Here is a 13,316-nt window from a genome sequence, read left to right as displayed (position 1 = left end):
GACGTAAATATGTCAAGCTCAAAACTAGTCCAGCCTTTAAGGTAATGACTCTGATTTAAGTAAGTTATTTTGTTGGATTGTTGATTATTAACATTTTTAGTTGTTAGGTTGTGAGTGATCAATATAAGGAACGAAGGAGGAAACAAATTCCTCACACTACTAGCCGTAAAGGAATGGTCAGACTAGTTGAAGAAATGGTAAGTACCTATAATATTGTGAATGATTTGTTACTTGCTAGTGGTTAGTATACTATAATATTGTGAATGATTTGTTACTTTTTGCATCAGAAAATAGAATCTGGGGATCCATCTACAACGACAAGACGAAAGGTTTGGGTCAAGTCGCGTACCAAAAAGGATGGTGCGCCAGTGAATATGAATGCTGCTGAAAAATTGTAAGTTACAAGCCAAGCATAATTTGTTTTTATTTACATTACATTACACCATCCAACACGATGTTAATTTTTTTGCAGCAAAAGGCAACTGAACTGGTTGGTACTGATGCTCCAACAACTACCACAAATCCTAAAGAAGATCATCTTACCCAACTTTTAGGGCATGAAAATCCTGGTTGTCTAAGGGCGATGGGAAGAGGCATGAGTAAGACCAAATTAGCTTGTTTCCAAGTGAGGACAAAGTGTATGACTGACATGCAGGAGAAACAAGTTCAATTAGTGAAACAATTGAATGAGTTGCAAAATAAAGTTATAGTTTTGAAAAAGCAGGTATATATTACAACAATTCTTAATATATACACTTAATTTGTTGATTTGTTATATAGATCATGACTTTCTTTAATCTACAGAAACAAGAACCTAAGATAGGGGAAAATTCAGCTATGAGAGTAAGTTTTAAGATCAGATAAGTAATCATCTCTTGTCTAGTTTAAGATTTCTAACATCTATCTAATCAATATTTTGTAGAGTGTGAACAAAAAACAACACCCTAAATGTGTGTTGGTTGATTGGACCGACAATGATGAAAATATTGGTGAGGGTCAAGTTATTTCTTCTGATCCTGATGAATTGGTGAATGACGCTTGCCTAGGCCCTTTGGATCTTAAAGTATTGGTTGAATCTGCTACAAAACCAGATGCATTCCTTTGGAGACCTGCAACTAACATGTTTACAATTGATTCAGCTGTCGGACAGATGAATGCATGGTCTGCCTCTAAGTGTGTTCTCTTAGACAAATACATCCAAGTATAAGACATTGCGCCTTTGGTATAATTCAGTATTAAAAACATATTGAGTATTTAATTTGCACATGATCAATTTTCTGATTCATATTTTTCCTGAATCTGTTCTTGCAGGGTCTAAGAGGAAATTCTGTGAACAAATTCAAACTCCTTGATTTGTCTACGGATGGAGTGATTGTTGCTGAAGGTCGTTGGCTGACACGAGAACCAAGTGCATTGGTTAATGGACTTCCTCTCGGACCAAAAGCAGTTTAAGTGTTTGTGGATGTTGTGCTTCAACCAGAAACATTTATATGGAGGCCTACCATGGAAACGTCATACCTTGACGACTGTTTGATGGCTTTTGTATCATGGCCTGCCCATAAAGTTGTTTTTGAAAATTCCACGGAGATGAGTGTTCCCATATCTCCTCATCAGTATTCTGCAGCAACTGATAAAGCATCAGGTTCTAAATCCACATCAGGTCCAAAGTCTGGAGAAAATGTTGTTGAATCTCCAATTGAGGATGCTATATGTCCAACGTTTCATATAAAGGAAACCTTACCAGCTTTACAACCTAACCTGCAGTAATCTCATGTTTTTTTTTTATTTTGGATCTGATAAGCAGTTTCTGAAGGTTAATCTTCTGACTGTTGGGTTATTTTGTAAACATGGTAGCATAACAAGAAAGTTGTTTCCAAGGAGAATAAGAAGTGCATGTTGTTGGACATTACCGAAGGGAAGCTGGTTGTTGCAGAAGGACGTTGGGCTTCAAACGACCCTGAACAAAAGACACACTTTGTACGCTTAGGGTCTAATGCAGTTAAAGTTTGGATAGACGTAGTGAAGGTTAGTGATGCAGCAGTTTGGAGACCATCTGATGAAATTGAGCGTATGGAAGATGCTATTGGTTCAACTATTGCTTGGCTAGAGGACAAAGTTAAAATGTGCTAAACAGATCATGAGGTTTAATTATTATGTTGATATGTTGTTGTAAGGCTTGAGACTTGTCTTATGTATTTGGCGTTCAGACTTATTTCTTGTATGTTGGATTGTGATCATCTTATAAAACAGGCAGGTTTCGTGTCAATTTCTACATAACAAACAACAAATCAGTGTCATGAAATTTGATATAATATCTATCAAATTGTAATGAAAGATGTTATGATGGAACCATCTATCATAGCTCTCAGATAGAGCAATTATATCAATATTTTGAAAATAAGAAAAACACTATGAAATAGTGTATTACAACACTAAAAAAGACATATTAATAAAATTTCTGAAAACACGAATATGTAGCTATAGTAGAAGCACTCTATCGTAGCATTAACATACAGTCATTATATCAGGTTTTTTATTTATTTATTTTATGTATCAAAGCGTTTTGCTAATGCTATGGTAGAAAACTCTATCATAACACCTGAGAAAAACGCTAATCGTAGGTGGGGGGTCTACAATTACTGGGACAAACATAGCGTTTATGAAATCGCTATTAATGACATATTATAGCGTTTCTCTAATGCTAACAATGTAGATATTTCTTGTAGTATAACGCCAAATGCTTCTCTATCTTGTTCCCTCTGCTCCTCTCTCCTTTAGTAGCACTCTGTCGTCGGCTTGTAGCGTGATATAAGAAAAATCCGTACGGTACACACAACAGGCGTGATACCGACCAACTCGACAGCGTCCTTGTCGTTTGTCTCCCAGGCTTTATCCTTAGCAGACTAAGCTGGGCATATTCATCATTTACCGGCCCAACCCTTTAGCATAAGCCCACCTGTCTGATCCAAATCACCAAAACGACACTTGCTATTAATTTTTAAGTTGTATTTCAAATTTATTTGTTTGTATAAAGAAAATAGAAATAATATATATAAATGGAATTTGGATGTAGATGGCTGCAACAAACATTGATCACAAAGAAGCTTATTACGAAGTGGGACTAGAGTTTATCAACAAGGCTGGTTCCGATGGTCTAAAGGCCTTAGACTGAGTCAACGACGTACATTGTGTATTATCTTTGAGTACTAAAGCTTATTTCACTTATTTTGATTGGCCATAAATTGAAATAAGCAAAAACAAGAAATTGATTTCCCATTTTCCAATGCTGACAAGTCAAACTACGTAAACGACTTCCATGAGAGGCTTATGAAATTGGTGAAGGTAGGAAAGAAGGACCATTGCGTTCGACAAGACCTTGTGGTTTGGTTTTGTGGCTGAAGATGAAGAAGGAGTTCTGGATCCAGAGCATATTGATCTGTCTGGATTTTATAGGATTTTAACAATAGTTTTCTTACTTGTTTTGAGTCTTTTGTTGAGTCCAAGTGTGCTTTTAGAGTCTTTTTAGTCTTGTGTGAGTCTTTACAGGTTCTAGGTGACTTTGGAAGGAATCTGAGCGCTTTGAGGATGAAAATATGCATCTGGAGCTAGATTGGTTGAAGACTGATCGGGCTAGCAAGCAGATGGAGTGAGAGCAGAAAAACATTCCGGATCGGCTGATCTACATTCGGATCGACCGATCCCGTACCCGAAGCAACTTTTCCTTTTTCGTTTTAAACCAACTTTTAGGGTTTTATTTTAGTATTTAAGCACGAGGCTCGACCTCTAGAAAGACAAGTTTTATTCTACGCAGCTTTTGAGTACTTGTAAGCCTTGGGAGAAGATCTCTTATCCTTTCTAATCCTTTGGAGAAGAATTCTAAACCCTATTACTTTCTTTTGCAATTCAAACATGTCTTTTTTCATATTTGATGTGTGGTTGCTCTTGTTCGATGTCCGAATAGTCTCTCTGTTGGGTTTCAGGTTTCAAAAAGGGGTTTTATGATTCTCTAACTTAGGTTATTGTATTTGGGATAGATCTATTGTGTTCTTCATCTATAGTTGTGTTTAATGCTTAAACTAGATTAGCTACCTAGTTTATGATTGTGGGTTTAATTCTTCTAGGCATCAAAAATGTTGTTGAATTGCTTGAACAGAACATAGGTGAGCAATGTGATCCTTAGCCAACGAAAGTTGAAGTTAAGGCACCTTGTGAACAAAATCAAACTTGAACTTATTGCTTGCTAGGATTGCTAGATTCAAACGACGTTTTAGAGTTTATTCAATTCCTTGCATAGATAACTAATGTTGCGACAGTAGGTTAGTTTTACATTCGAGATTTGAGTTCAAGAATGGTATCTATTGCTTTTCCAATCTATCATCTAAATTTGTGGTTGTAACCCCTGATTGATTCCCAACTCCCACTATCTTCCCTTGATTTCGAAACTCCTATTTATTTTCTGTTTTTAATCGGTTACTTGAAAAACAATCTTTCTCATTGCCTTAGCTATATTTGATCTATACAATTTTATAGTGCATCGCTTGGTCTTTGTGGATTCGATTCTGAAGTGTTACGACGACACCACTAGATCGTGGTTGAGTGCACATTAGGTTTTAATTGACCTTTGATCACATATGGGAGAATATAGAGTGGTTCTTATAGGTTCAATAAGAAATAGATGAATACACGTACTAAAACTAAAAACGAAATCAAATCAAATAAATAAAACATAAAAAAATGTATATAAATGAGGTAACAAACTTGGTTTGGTTCTGTTTGTTCAGGTTTTTGGGGTAACATGTAATATGTGTGTTTGCCTTTAGAAAACAAACACATGCATATGCACACTACGTACACCAGCTTCTTTCAATTCCATTTTTTCTGCCAAAATTACATATCCACCCAAATCATATGACACAAGTGTCCTTTTTCAGTTAATTCATCAGCCAATTTTAAAGCTACTATTTAAAGCCAACATAGACACATGTGCTAACACTCAATAAAGGTATTCTCACGAGCAAGAAGAGAAAGAGATGGATGGTCGATTACCTGACAAAGGGATTCTCAAGAGCGACGCTCTCAAAGAGGTTCTAGTTTTGCTAGTCCTTTATCAATGAAGAAATATAAGAATTGAACCGCTATATATTTGTAAATAAATGTGCTTGCTAGCTTATACGACGGCATGATGTGTGTTACATATGATAACGCAGTATATCATGGAAACGACGGCATATCCAAGAGAGCATGAATTGCTCAAGGAACTTCGAGAAGCTACAATACAAAGATATGGCAATTTGTAAGCCTCAATCCATTGGACTATATTGTATACAAGTAAATAAGATATGTACGATTTGCAGAATTATTTTATAAAATTAACGCCAGAAGCGAGATGGGGGTTCCGGTTGATGAAAGTCTATTTCTATCGATGCTTGTAAAGATCATCAACGCGAAAAACACTATCGAAATCGGTGTGTTCACCTGTTACTCGCTTTTCACTGTAGCTCTTGCTTTACCTGAAGATGGCCGTGTAATGATTCTTCTTCTTGCATGCTAATGGATCAAACAATTATTCATGTTAGGGTTAACAATTTTTTTTTGTTGTATGCAGATTACTGCGATAGACATTGACCAAGCAGGTTACAATTTGGGACTAAAGTATATGAAAAAAGCAGGTGTTGATCACAAGATCAATTTCATTCAATCTGATGCTGTTAGAGGCTTAGACCAATTATTATTGAACGGGGTACGTAAATTAGTTTATTATCTTAGGACCACCAAATTAGTAGTATTTTTTAAAACCAAAGAATGTTCAATTTTGTTTGAAAAAGTATTTTTTATCAATGTTTGAAAAGTATTTAATAAAGTTATTAATTTTTTTTAAATGAACAAGGGATAATTGTTTAGTCAGTCTATAATTTTTAAGAAACCGATAAACCTAATCAATATTTTGTTTTGGGCGGTGAAGGAGAAACAAGAGTATGATTTTGCATTTGTGGATGCTGACAAGACGAACTACGTTCACTTCCTTGAGAAGTTGCTTAAGTTAGTGAAGGTTGGAGGAATCATTGCGTTCGACAACACCTTGTGGTTCGGTACTCTAATTCAGAAGGAAGAAGAAGTTCCAGGCCATATGAGGGCTTATAGAGAAGCACTTCTAGAGTTCAATAAGATTTTAGCTCAAGACCCTCGAGTCGAAATCGCTCAAATATCTATCGGAGATGGTCTCACACTATGCAGACGCCTCATATGATGATGAACACATGCTTACAATAAAAACTGTTATATGCTACAAAGCTTACAATAATGAGTTTGTAATGATATAATTAGTACCTAATTAAAAAAAACTTCTCTTTCAATTTGCAAAGAAGGTTCGGAAAATGATTTTTATTTTGTTGCGGCAAAATATTGATAATGTTAAAACTTTGAGGGTTTAATTGGTAAATTAAGATAAACATTGACATTTCTAAATCAGAAATCTCAATACTTTTTTTTTTTTTTCTTTTTCTTGAATGTTCAAAAGCTGCCAGATTGAGAATATTTCGTTGAAACTTCATAATAGCGGCGAATCTGATTCGATTTTGGGTTCCAATTCAAGATTAGAAAGCTTTCGACATCTCTCACTTGTAGATCTTCACATCGCCTAACCCATTTCACAAGTGAGGTTTGTTCTCTTTCCTCTTCGATTTCGTTTGTTTTCTACTGAATTTGGATTTCTGGGGGTTTACGAGAATCGAATGAAGTTGTGTTTTTACAGAGATGGGTTCGTGTCTATATGCATTTTCCGTTGATGGGTTTTGAGAAAAGTGTTTTCTTTTTTTTTGCTATGTGTGTAGGTGGATCTTGAGAAATCGATTTTGCAAGTTCTTAAGCTTTTGTGATGGCTAAAAAGGAGAGACCTAGACCTCAAAAGTTGTCTGTTTACCTTTATATACCTAATATTGTTGGTGGGTCATTGATATATATATCTTAACGCAGCTTTTTTCTTTACTTAGCATTTAAGATTTGTTGCTGTGATGATTTTTTTTGTATTGATTGCTTCAGGGTACATGCGAGTTCTCTTGAACTGTGTTGCTTTTGCTGTGTGTTTCTCCAACAAGACACTTTTCTCTGTCCTTTATTTCTTCAGGTCCTGCAACTTTCTTCATTGATCTTTTTTCCATTTGAGATTTATCATGTTTTGGGTAATGGCTTTAATAGTCTTTATTGATCAATGTGGCTTTCTCTCTAGCTTTTGTTGTGATGCTGTGGATGGATGGGTTGCTCGTAGATTCAACCAAGGTTCAATTTCTTCTCTCTTGTTTTATAAATTCACATTTTCATTGCGTATGATTGCTCAAAAGATCCTATGATCAAGATTAGGATAGTATATTGCTAGTGTTTAGTTTCAATGTAATAGGCTTTTTTTTCTTTGTGATTCTATAATCTAAGACATGCATCCCATGCCATTACTGTAATATTGAGGAAGCTAGAACTTGACTCGCTTCTCTTTCTTTCTTCCTCAGTTTCAACATTTGGAGCTGTTCTTGACATGGTCACAGATAGGTGAATCTTCTTAGACATATATATGCAAGGATCAAACTACTTATCTGTTTCATAAATTCTGACATTGTGTCTGTGGTCATTTTGGGTTACAGAGTTAGCACGGCCTGTCTACTCGTGATTCTCTCTCAAATCTACAGGTGAGGATATTTCTATGTACTACAGTATCTCTTTTCCGTAGCATCTCTGGAGTGTGGTGTAGACTGGGTTCATCCTTATCTAATGCATTTTCCTTTCTCTTGTAAATAGGCCTAGCTTGGTCTTCCTTTCATTGCTGGCTTTAGATATTGCTAGTCACTGGCTGCAGATGTACAGGTATGCTAATTAACCTTTTCTTATTTCACCGTGAATTCTTCTCTAAAATTTTCAAATCTCCAGTTTCTAAGCCAATACAATACTCGCAGTACGTTTCTAGCAGGGAAAAGCAGCCATAAGGATGTGAAAGACAGCACAAGCTGGCTTTTTAGACTCTACTACGGAAACCGGATATTTATGTGTTATTGCTGTGTTTCTTGCGAGGTGATTGAATCAGTCTCTTTATTTCCATGTTAATCCTTTAAAACGATGTCATCCTTCTTACAGGGCAAATCTTCTTCAAATTGTGCAGGTTCTGTATATCATCCTCCTTCTCATTGCAAAGAATCAATCCGAAAATCTCCTGAATGTTAGCTCTTTTCTTTCATTTAGTTGCTCTCAGTCTTACTGCTGCTCAATTATTAAAAGATGGCTTTCACTGCAGGTCGTAGTTGCCACATTAACTCAGATTTCACCACTCTCTTTTCTCCTGGCTTTGACATTGTTTGGTTGGTCGATGAAGCAGACCGTCAATGTCATTCAGGTAAAAGCTAATAATATCTTAGCCAAATCTGCCACTAATCCCCCATTATTAGAAGCTGTTTTGGTTCTAAATGGATTTTGACTTGTGGCAGATGAAAACGGCTGCAGACGTTTGTGTACTGTATGACATAGAGAAGCAGCAGAAGCCTTGATCTTCCCCTTTTTCTGAACCTGCAACTTTTTCATTTTTTTTTAACTGTGTGTTCTGTTTTCACTGTGGATGTAGATAGTTGTTTTTAATGGAGATGAAGAATATTAATTTGCCTTTTGACATAATCTTGTTTTGTACATATAATCTTGATTACTATTTTATTCAGTTTATGATGCAGAGTTGAGTCGGATACGGACACGTCAGCATTATCTCGTTCTGAAACGTAAGGTCGAGCCTCAGATAATACACACGAATCAGTTTCTGTCACTCATCATCAACATATGAACCACACCAAAAACAAAACAGAAAACGTAGATAATAATCATCCAAAATCGACCGTTGGATCTTGATTTCTATTACAAACCACATAAATCCTACTGACTGAGCTAAAGAACTGAACTTTTTTTAAAAGGCAGGACCTCCTCGGTTTCCAAATTCTCACCACAGAAACAACTGAAGCATTCTCTTTTCTCTGCCATGGCGAAACCGATGTCCATTGAAGTGTACAACCCGAATGGGAAGTACAGAGTCGTCAGCACAAAACCGATGCCTGGTACTCGCTGGATCAATCTCTTGGTAGACCAAGGTTGTCGTGTTGAGGTATGATTCTTTCTTGTTTGTAAGTATCAAGAATATTACAGTTTTGATAAATCCGGACTAAAGCTTCTGTTTTTTTGGATAACAGATATGTCATTTGAAGAAGACGATCTTGTCTGTTGAAGATATCATTGATCTGATTGGAGACAAGTGTGATGGAGTCATCGGTCAGGTAATGATATGATGGAAAAAAGAGAAAGATGACAGTGTCTATTTCTATACCAATCCATATGGAAGTAAAGTAAAAATGGGTTAAGTTTTGGTTTGTTATAGTTGACGGAAGATTGGGGAGAGACTCTGTTTTCAGCTCTGAGCAAAGCTGGAGGGAAAGCTTTCAGTAACATGGCCGTTGGTTACAACAACGTCGATGTTGAAGCTGCCAATAAGTATGGAATTGCCGTTGGTAACACTCCGGTAATATATCGAGAACTATCCTAATATACAACAAAAAACAAGTTTTAGTTCCATATATAGGTTTAGGAAATGGTTACTAGATCATTTTGACAAGACAAAACATAAAGATGTCGATGAGTGTTATTTGTTTGAATTGGATAGGGAGTGTTGACCGAGACAACGGCCGAACTAGCTGCTTCACTTTCCTTGGCTGCTGCAAGAAGAATTGTTGAAGCTGATGAATTCATGAGAGGTGGCTTGTACGAGGGATGGCTTCCTCATCTGTAAGATCTCACTGCACTTTTTCAAATCAAGAAGCCTGTTTTAGTTTCGTCCTTGGAGCTTATCTATAAATTTTGTTTGTTTAATTTTTGGTAGGTTTGTTGGTAACTTACTTAAAGGACAGACTGTGGGAGTTATTGGAGCTGGACGTATTGGATCTGCTTATGCTAGAATGATGGTATGCCTCTTACAACATGGCATTTGTAAATTTTGATCGTACACAAGAGCTTCTTCCTTTTGTTGACCTCTTTGAATTCAAAATAGGTTGAAGGGTTCAAGATGAACTTGATCTACTTTGATCTTTACCAATCTACTCGTCTTGAGAAGTTTGTGACAGGTATGTACAGTATCTAACAATACCTCTACTCTCTTTTCTTCTTTCTTCATGTTGAAGTTTATGAGATAATGGTCATTGGCAGCTTATGGACAATTCTTGAAAGCAAACGGGGAGCAACCTGTTACGTGGAAACGAGCTTCGTCCATGGAGGAGGTGCTGCGTGAGGCTGATCTGGTAAAAGGAATCCTTAGAGACACCAACTGTTAGTGTAATATCTTAGCTAGAAACTGAACTAGTTGTGATCTGAAACAGATAAGTCTTCACCCGGTGCTTGACAAAACCACTTACCACCTTGTCAACAAGGAGAGGCTTGCCATGATGAAAAAGGTGTGATTTCGCTTTAGCTATTTGATTTGATCCCTTCTTATTAATGGTGTCAAGTTGATCTTGTTCTGATGGAATATATAAATGCTTTAGGAAGCAATCCTTGTGAACTGCAGTAGAGGTCCCGTGATCGATGAAGCAGCTCTGGTTGATCATCTCAGAGAGAACCCAATGTTCCGAGTTGGTCTTGATGTGTTTGAGGTATATGCTATGATCAACACAAAACAGAAGAGTTTATCTCTGGGGGCTTAACAAGTAACTGGTAAATATCACATTGTTTCAGGAAGAGCCATTCATGAAACCAGGGCTTGCTGATATGAAAAACGCTGTTGTTGTTCCTCACATTGCTTCTGCTTCAAAGGTAACAAACTGAAATGTTTCTTTTTGTCTAAATAGATAATTAACAAAACTGACTTGATTCTTCTTCTGATGACGATGACAGTGGACTCGTGAAGGAATGGCTACACTTGCAGCTCTCAATGTCCTCGTATGCATTCTCATTCCAAAAACCCTCTTTGTTTTGTAAGATTCAAAATGATAACTTCTGACCATCTTCTTCTGGAAATGTTTTAACAGGGAAGGGTCAAAGGGTACCCAATTTGGAATGACCCGAACCGAGTAGACCCATTCTTGAACGAAAATGCTTCACCACCTAATGCAAGTCCAAGCATCGTCAACTCAAAGGCCTTAGGTACTACACTCAAGACTCATGCCTCCATTTGCAGTTCAACAAAAGATTCAAACATAAACACAAACAAACAAACCATTTTCTATGCCACTTATACCAATTTGTTCCAATTGTTTATTGAAAGTACTCTCATGTATATATATATCTTTGGGATTTTTCAGGATTGCCTGTTTCGAAGCTATGAGTTGAGTATGAAGAAGGGGACATTTGGAAGAATCCTTTTAGTGAATATATGATGGTGTCAAGTTGTGTTTATGGGTAATGTATATGCAACAACCATGTTGGATCACATATAAATCACTCTTTTAAAGTGTTATATTGCTGAAGACTTTTCTTAACTTCCTTGATTCCATAAATTTGCTACGAGTACATGTTAAGTAAACAAATATATATATATATATATCTATATATATATATATATATAATAGCAGAGTTTTCTCATTTTAAAGCTATCCATATCAGCATCTCAATATATTTTACTAATTTTGTGAAGACTACTAAATTTATGCCCACTAAATCTGTGCAAGCCTTTTAATATTGGACTGGCCCATTTGATTATTTGATTTCAATATGACATATACCTAGGATTTAGAGCTTAACCGGATTCCATCAACGTTAACTTCATTAATTAACCAAAGTCATCTATGTTGACCAAAACTAATGGCCAGTGTCAAGATAAACCAAAGTCAAACTGGTTTTAATTTCAAAATTAAATAATTCCAGTTTAAACTGAAATTAGATTTGAAATTGATTTAAATTTAAAATTTTAGCAAGCTGAACCAACAACTAAATCAATGGGAAAGAAAGACTCACATATCTAATAAGATTAGTGATTAATAAGATTTTTTTTTAAAAAAAAACATAAGAATTAAATGGTTTAGTAATCAAAATAAGAAGTTGTTCATTTTGTGTTCAATTATATATTCATGTCACCAATTAAAAAGTAGAAGGATTTGATGCATATTATTAGTTACAGTATAATAAAACAATATATATATATTTTAAACTTACGACTTTATTTGTTACTGTTAAAATAAAAAAATCATATCATATTACCGATTAAGATGTAAAGAATTGGTGCATATTATATATGATCTATGTTATTTATCGTATTAAAAATTAAAAAGGTGAATTTTGTTAAACAAAGGTATATCAAAAAAAAGGGGAAAATACTATCAAGTGCTCAAAAATAAAATGATGTATATATTTAAGATAAATGTATAAGGTTACTTGAAATATAAAATTTATAAAAAAAAAACTTATTCTGAATATAACAAAAAGGTAGAAAATTTTAAAACAAATTTAAGAAAGTTATTTGCAATAAAAATTATTATAGTAGTGATAGATTCATAATAATTAGACATTAAAAGAGCAATAAAATTATAGTTGTGAAACTGGAGAACGTGGGCATTTTACATACGAAATAAATAGTACACAATGAACCATATTTAAGATTATTAATTTGGACGTTCACAAAAAAGGAAAAATTCATCACATATGTGTGATTATCTACTAAAATTTGATAAAATTAATATGAAAACCAATCACACACTAAAAGAGCATTAAAATTAAGCTTGTGAAATTGATCGGGCAACGTGGGCATACATACAAAAATAAATAATACACAATGGATCATTAATATGTGTAATTAGGATGTTCAGGAAGAGGAACGATCAATCACATTTGTGATAAATCTATTTAATTTTGTAGAATAAAGATACTTCGCAATTTGCACAATTACAACAGTTCGATTTACAACAGTGGATCCGAAAAACACAGAAATAAGTCAACTGGAATCACTTCTTCAATCTGAGAATAATAGTTAATTTTAAAAGTCGCTGCTACCTCCGCCGAAGATTTTCCATAACTGCATCCGCTTTCATGCAAAGAATTCGGCGCATCAGCAAATGACGAACGTGTGCTCCAAAAACTCAGTCTCGCTCCAAAAATTCGGAGCCTTTGTTGGTGAAGAAACCATTACTATCAATCCAATACATTGCCCTCATGATCATGAAGAAATGTCTTAATGACTATGACTATATGAGTCTATGTCACAGGTCTCCACCATTTGAGCTTCACAGCAAATGCAGGGAAGCTAGAAGCATTCTACTTGTATGCCATTAATCGTAGAAGGAAAAATCTATCTCAACAAGCTTAAGTGGACTGAAGAC

General features: G+C 35.4%; 3 protein-coding genes across 4 annotated transcripts; all 3 read left to right on the top strand.

The window, feature by feature from the left end:
• LOC104750625 (tapetum-specific methyltransferase 1-like) lies at nt 5,011–6,383 on the top strand. The gene is made up of 5 exons (XM_010472448.2): nt 5,011–5,084; nt 5,208–5,293; nt 5,380–5,524; nt 5,606–5,740; nt 5,963–6,383. Exons 1-5 carry the CDS (start codon nt 5,031–5,033, stop codon nt 6,245–6,247), a joined length of 705 nt encoding a protein of 234 aa, XP_010470750.1. The 5' UTR covers nt 5,011–5,030; the 3' UTR covers nt 6,248–6,383.
• Nucleotides 6,513–8,694, top strand: LOC104750626 (CDP-diacylglycerol--inositol 3-phosphatidyltransferase 1). 2 transcript variants are annotated; one of them, XM_010472450.2, is made up of 11 exons: nt 6,513–6,653; nt 6,831–6,941; nt 7,039–7,123; nt 7,226–7,275; nt 7,500–7,539; nt 7,632–7,676; nt 7,786–7,851; nt 7,941–8,055; nt 8,144–8,200; nt 8,276–8,374; nt 8,466–8,694. In XM_010472450.2, the coding sequence occupies exons 2-11, from the start codon at nt 6,875–6,877 to the stop codon at nt 8,523–8,525; spliced, it is 684 nt and encodes a 227-aa protein (XP_010470752.1). In that variant the 5' UTR covers nt 6,513–6,653; nt 6,831–6,874; the 3' UTR covers nt 8,526–8,694. The 2 variants fall into 2 exon arrangements, with proteins under 2 accessions (XP_010470752.1, XP_010470751.1); XM_010472449.2 differs by having other exon boundaries at nt 6,514–6,658.
• LOC104750624 (glycerate dehydrogenase HPR, peroxisomal-like) lies at nt 8,804–11,483 on the top strand. Its single transcript, XM_010472447.2, has 13 exons — nt 8,804–9,124; nt 9,210–9,293; nt 9,395–9,535; nt 9,677–9,798; nt 9,893–9,974; nt 10,061–10,133; nt 10,216–10,307; nt 10,386–10,460; nt 10,551–10,658; nt 10,741–10,818; nt 10,900–10,944; nt 11,034–11,148; nt 11,307–11,483. Exons 1-13 carry the CDS (start codon nt 9,002–9,004, stop codon nt 11,327–11,329), a joined length of 1,161 nt encoding a protein of 386 aa, XP_010470749.1. The 5' UTR covers nt 8,804–9,001; the 3' UTR covers nt 11,330–11,483.

This window comes from Camelina sativa, chromosome 16, assembly GCF_000633955.1.
Source record: "Camelina sativa cultivar DH55 chromosome 16, Cs, whole genome shotgun sequence".
In the NCBI taxonomy this organism is placed as follows: domain Eukaryota; kingdom Viridiplantae; phylum Streptophyta; class Magnoliopsida; order Brassicales; family Brassicaceae; genus Camelina; species Camelina sativa.
The sequence above is the reverse complement of the archived record's forward strand: the minus strand, read 5'-3'. Positions and strand labels throughout refer to the sequence as shown.

Bases quoted from the DNA above. Each gene is read 5' to 3' on its own strand.
- LOC104750624 (XM_010472447.2), top strand. From the start codon at position 9,002: ATGGCGAAACCGATGTCCATTGAAGTGTACAACCCGAATGGGAAGTAC. The intron at 9,294-9,394 runs GTAATGATATGA...GGTTTGTTATAG, and splicing joins GTGATGGAGTCATCGGTCAG to TTGACGGAAGATTGGGGAGA. The intron at 10,308-10,385 runs GTAAAAGGAATC...GATCTGAAACAG, and splicing joins TGCTGCGTGAGGCTGATCTG to ATAAGTCTTCACCCGGTGCT.
- LOC104750626 (XM_010472450.2), top strand. From the start codon at position 6,875: ATGGCTAAAAAGGAGAGACCTAGACCTCAAAAGTTGTCTGTTTACCTT. The intron at 7,852-7,940 runs GTATGCTAATTA...CAATACTCGCAG, and splicing joins CACTGGCTGCAGATGTACAG to TACGTTTCTAGCAGGGAAAA. The intron at 8,056-8,143 runs GTGATTGAATCA...CAAATTGTGCAG, and splicing joins ATTGCTGTGTTTCTTGCGAG to GTTCTGTATATCATCCTCCT.
- LOC104750625 (XM_010472448.2), top strand. From the start codon at position 5,031: ATGGATGGTCGATTACCTGACAAAGGGATTCTCAAGAGCGACGCTCTC. The intron at 5,525-5,605 runs GTAATGATTCTT...TGTTGTATGCAG, and splicing joins CTTTACCTGAAGATGGCCGT to ATTACTGCGATAGACATTGA. The intron at 5,741-5,962 runs GTACGTAAATTA...TGGGCGGTGAAG, and splicing joins ACCAATTATTATTGAACGGG to GAGAAACAAGAGTATGATTT.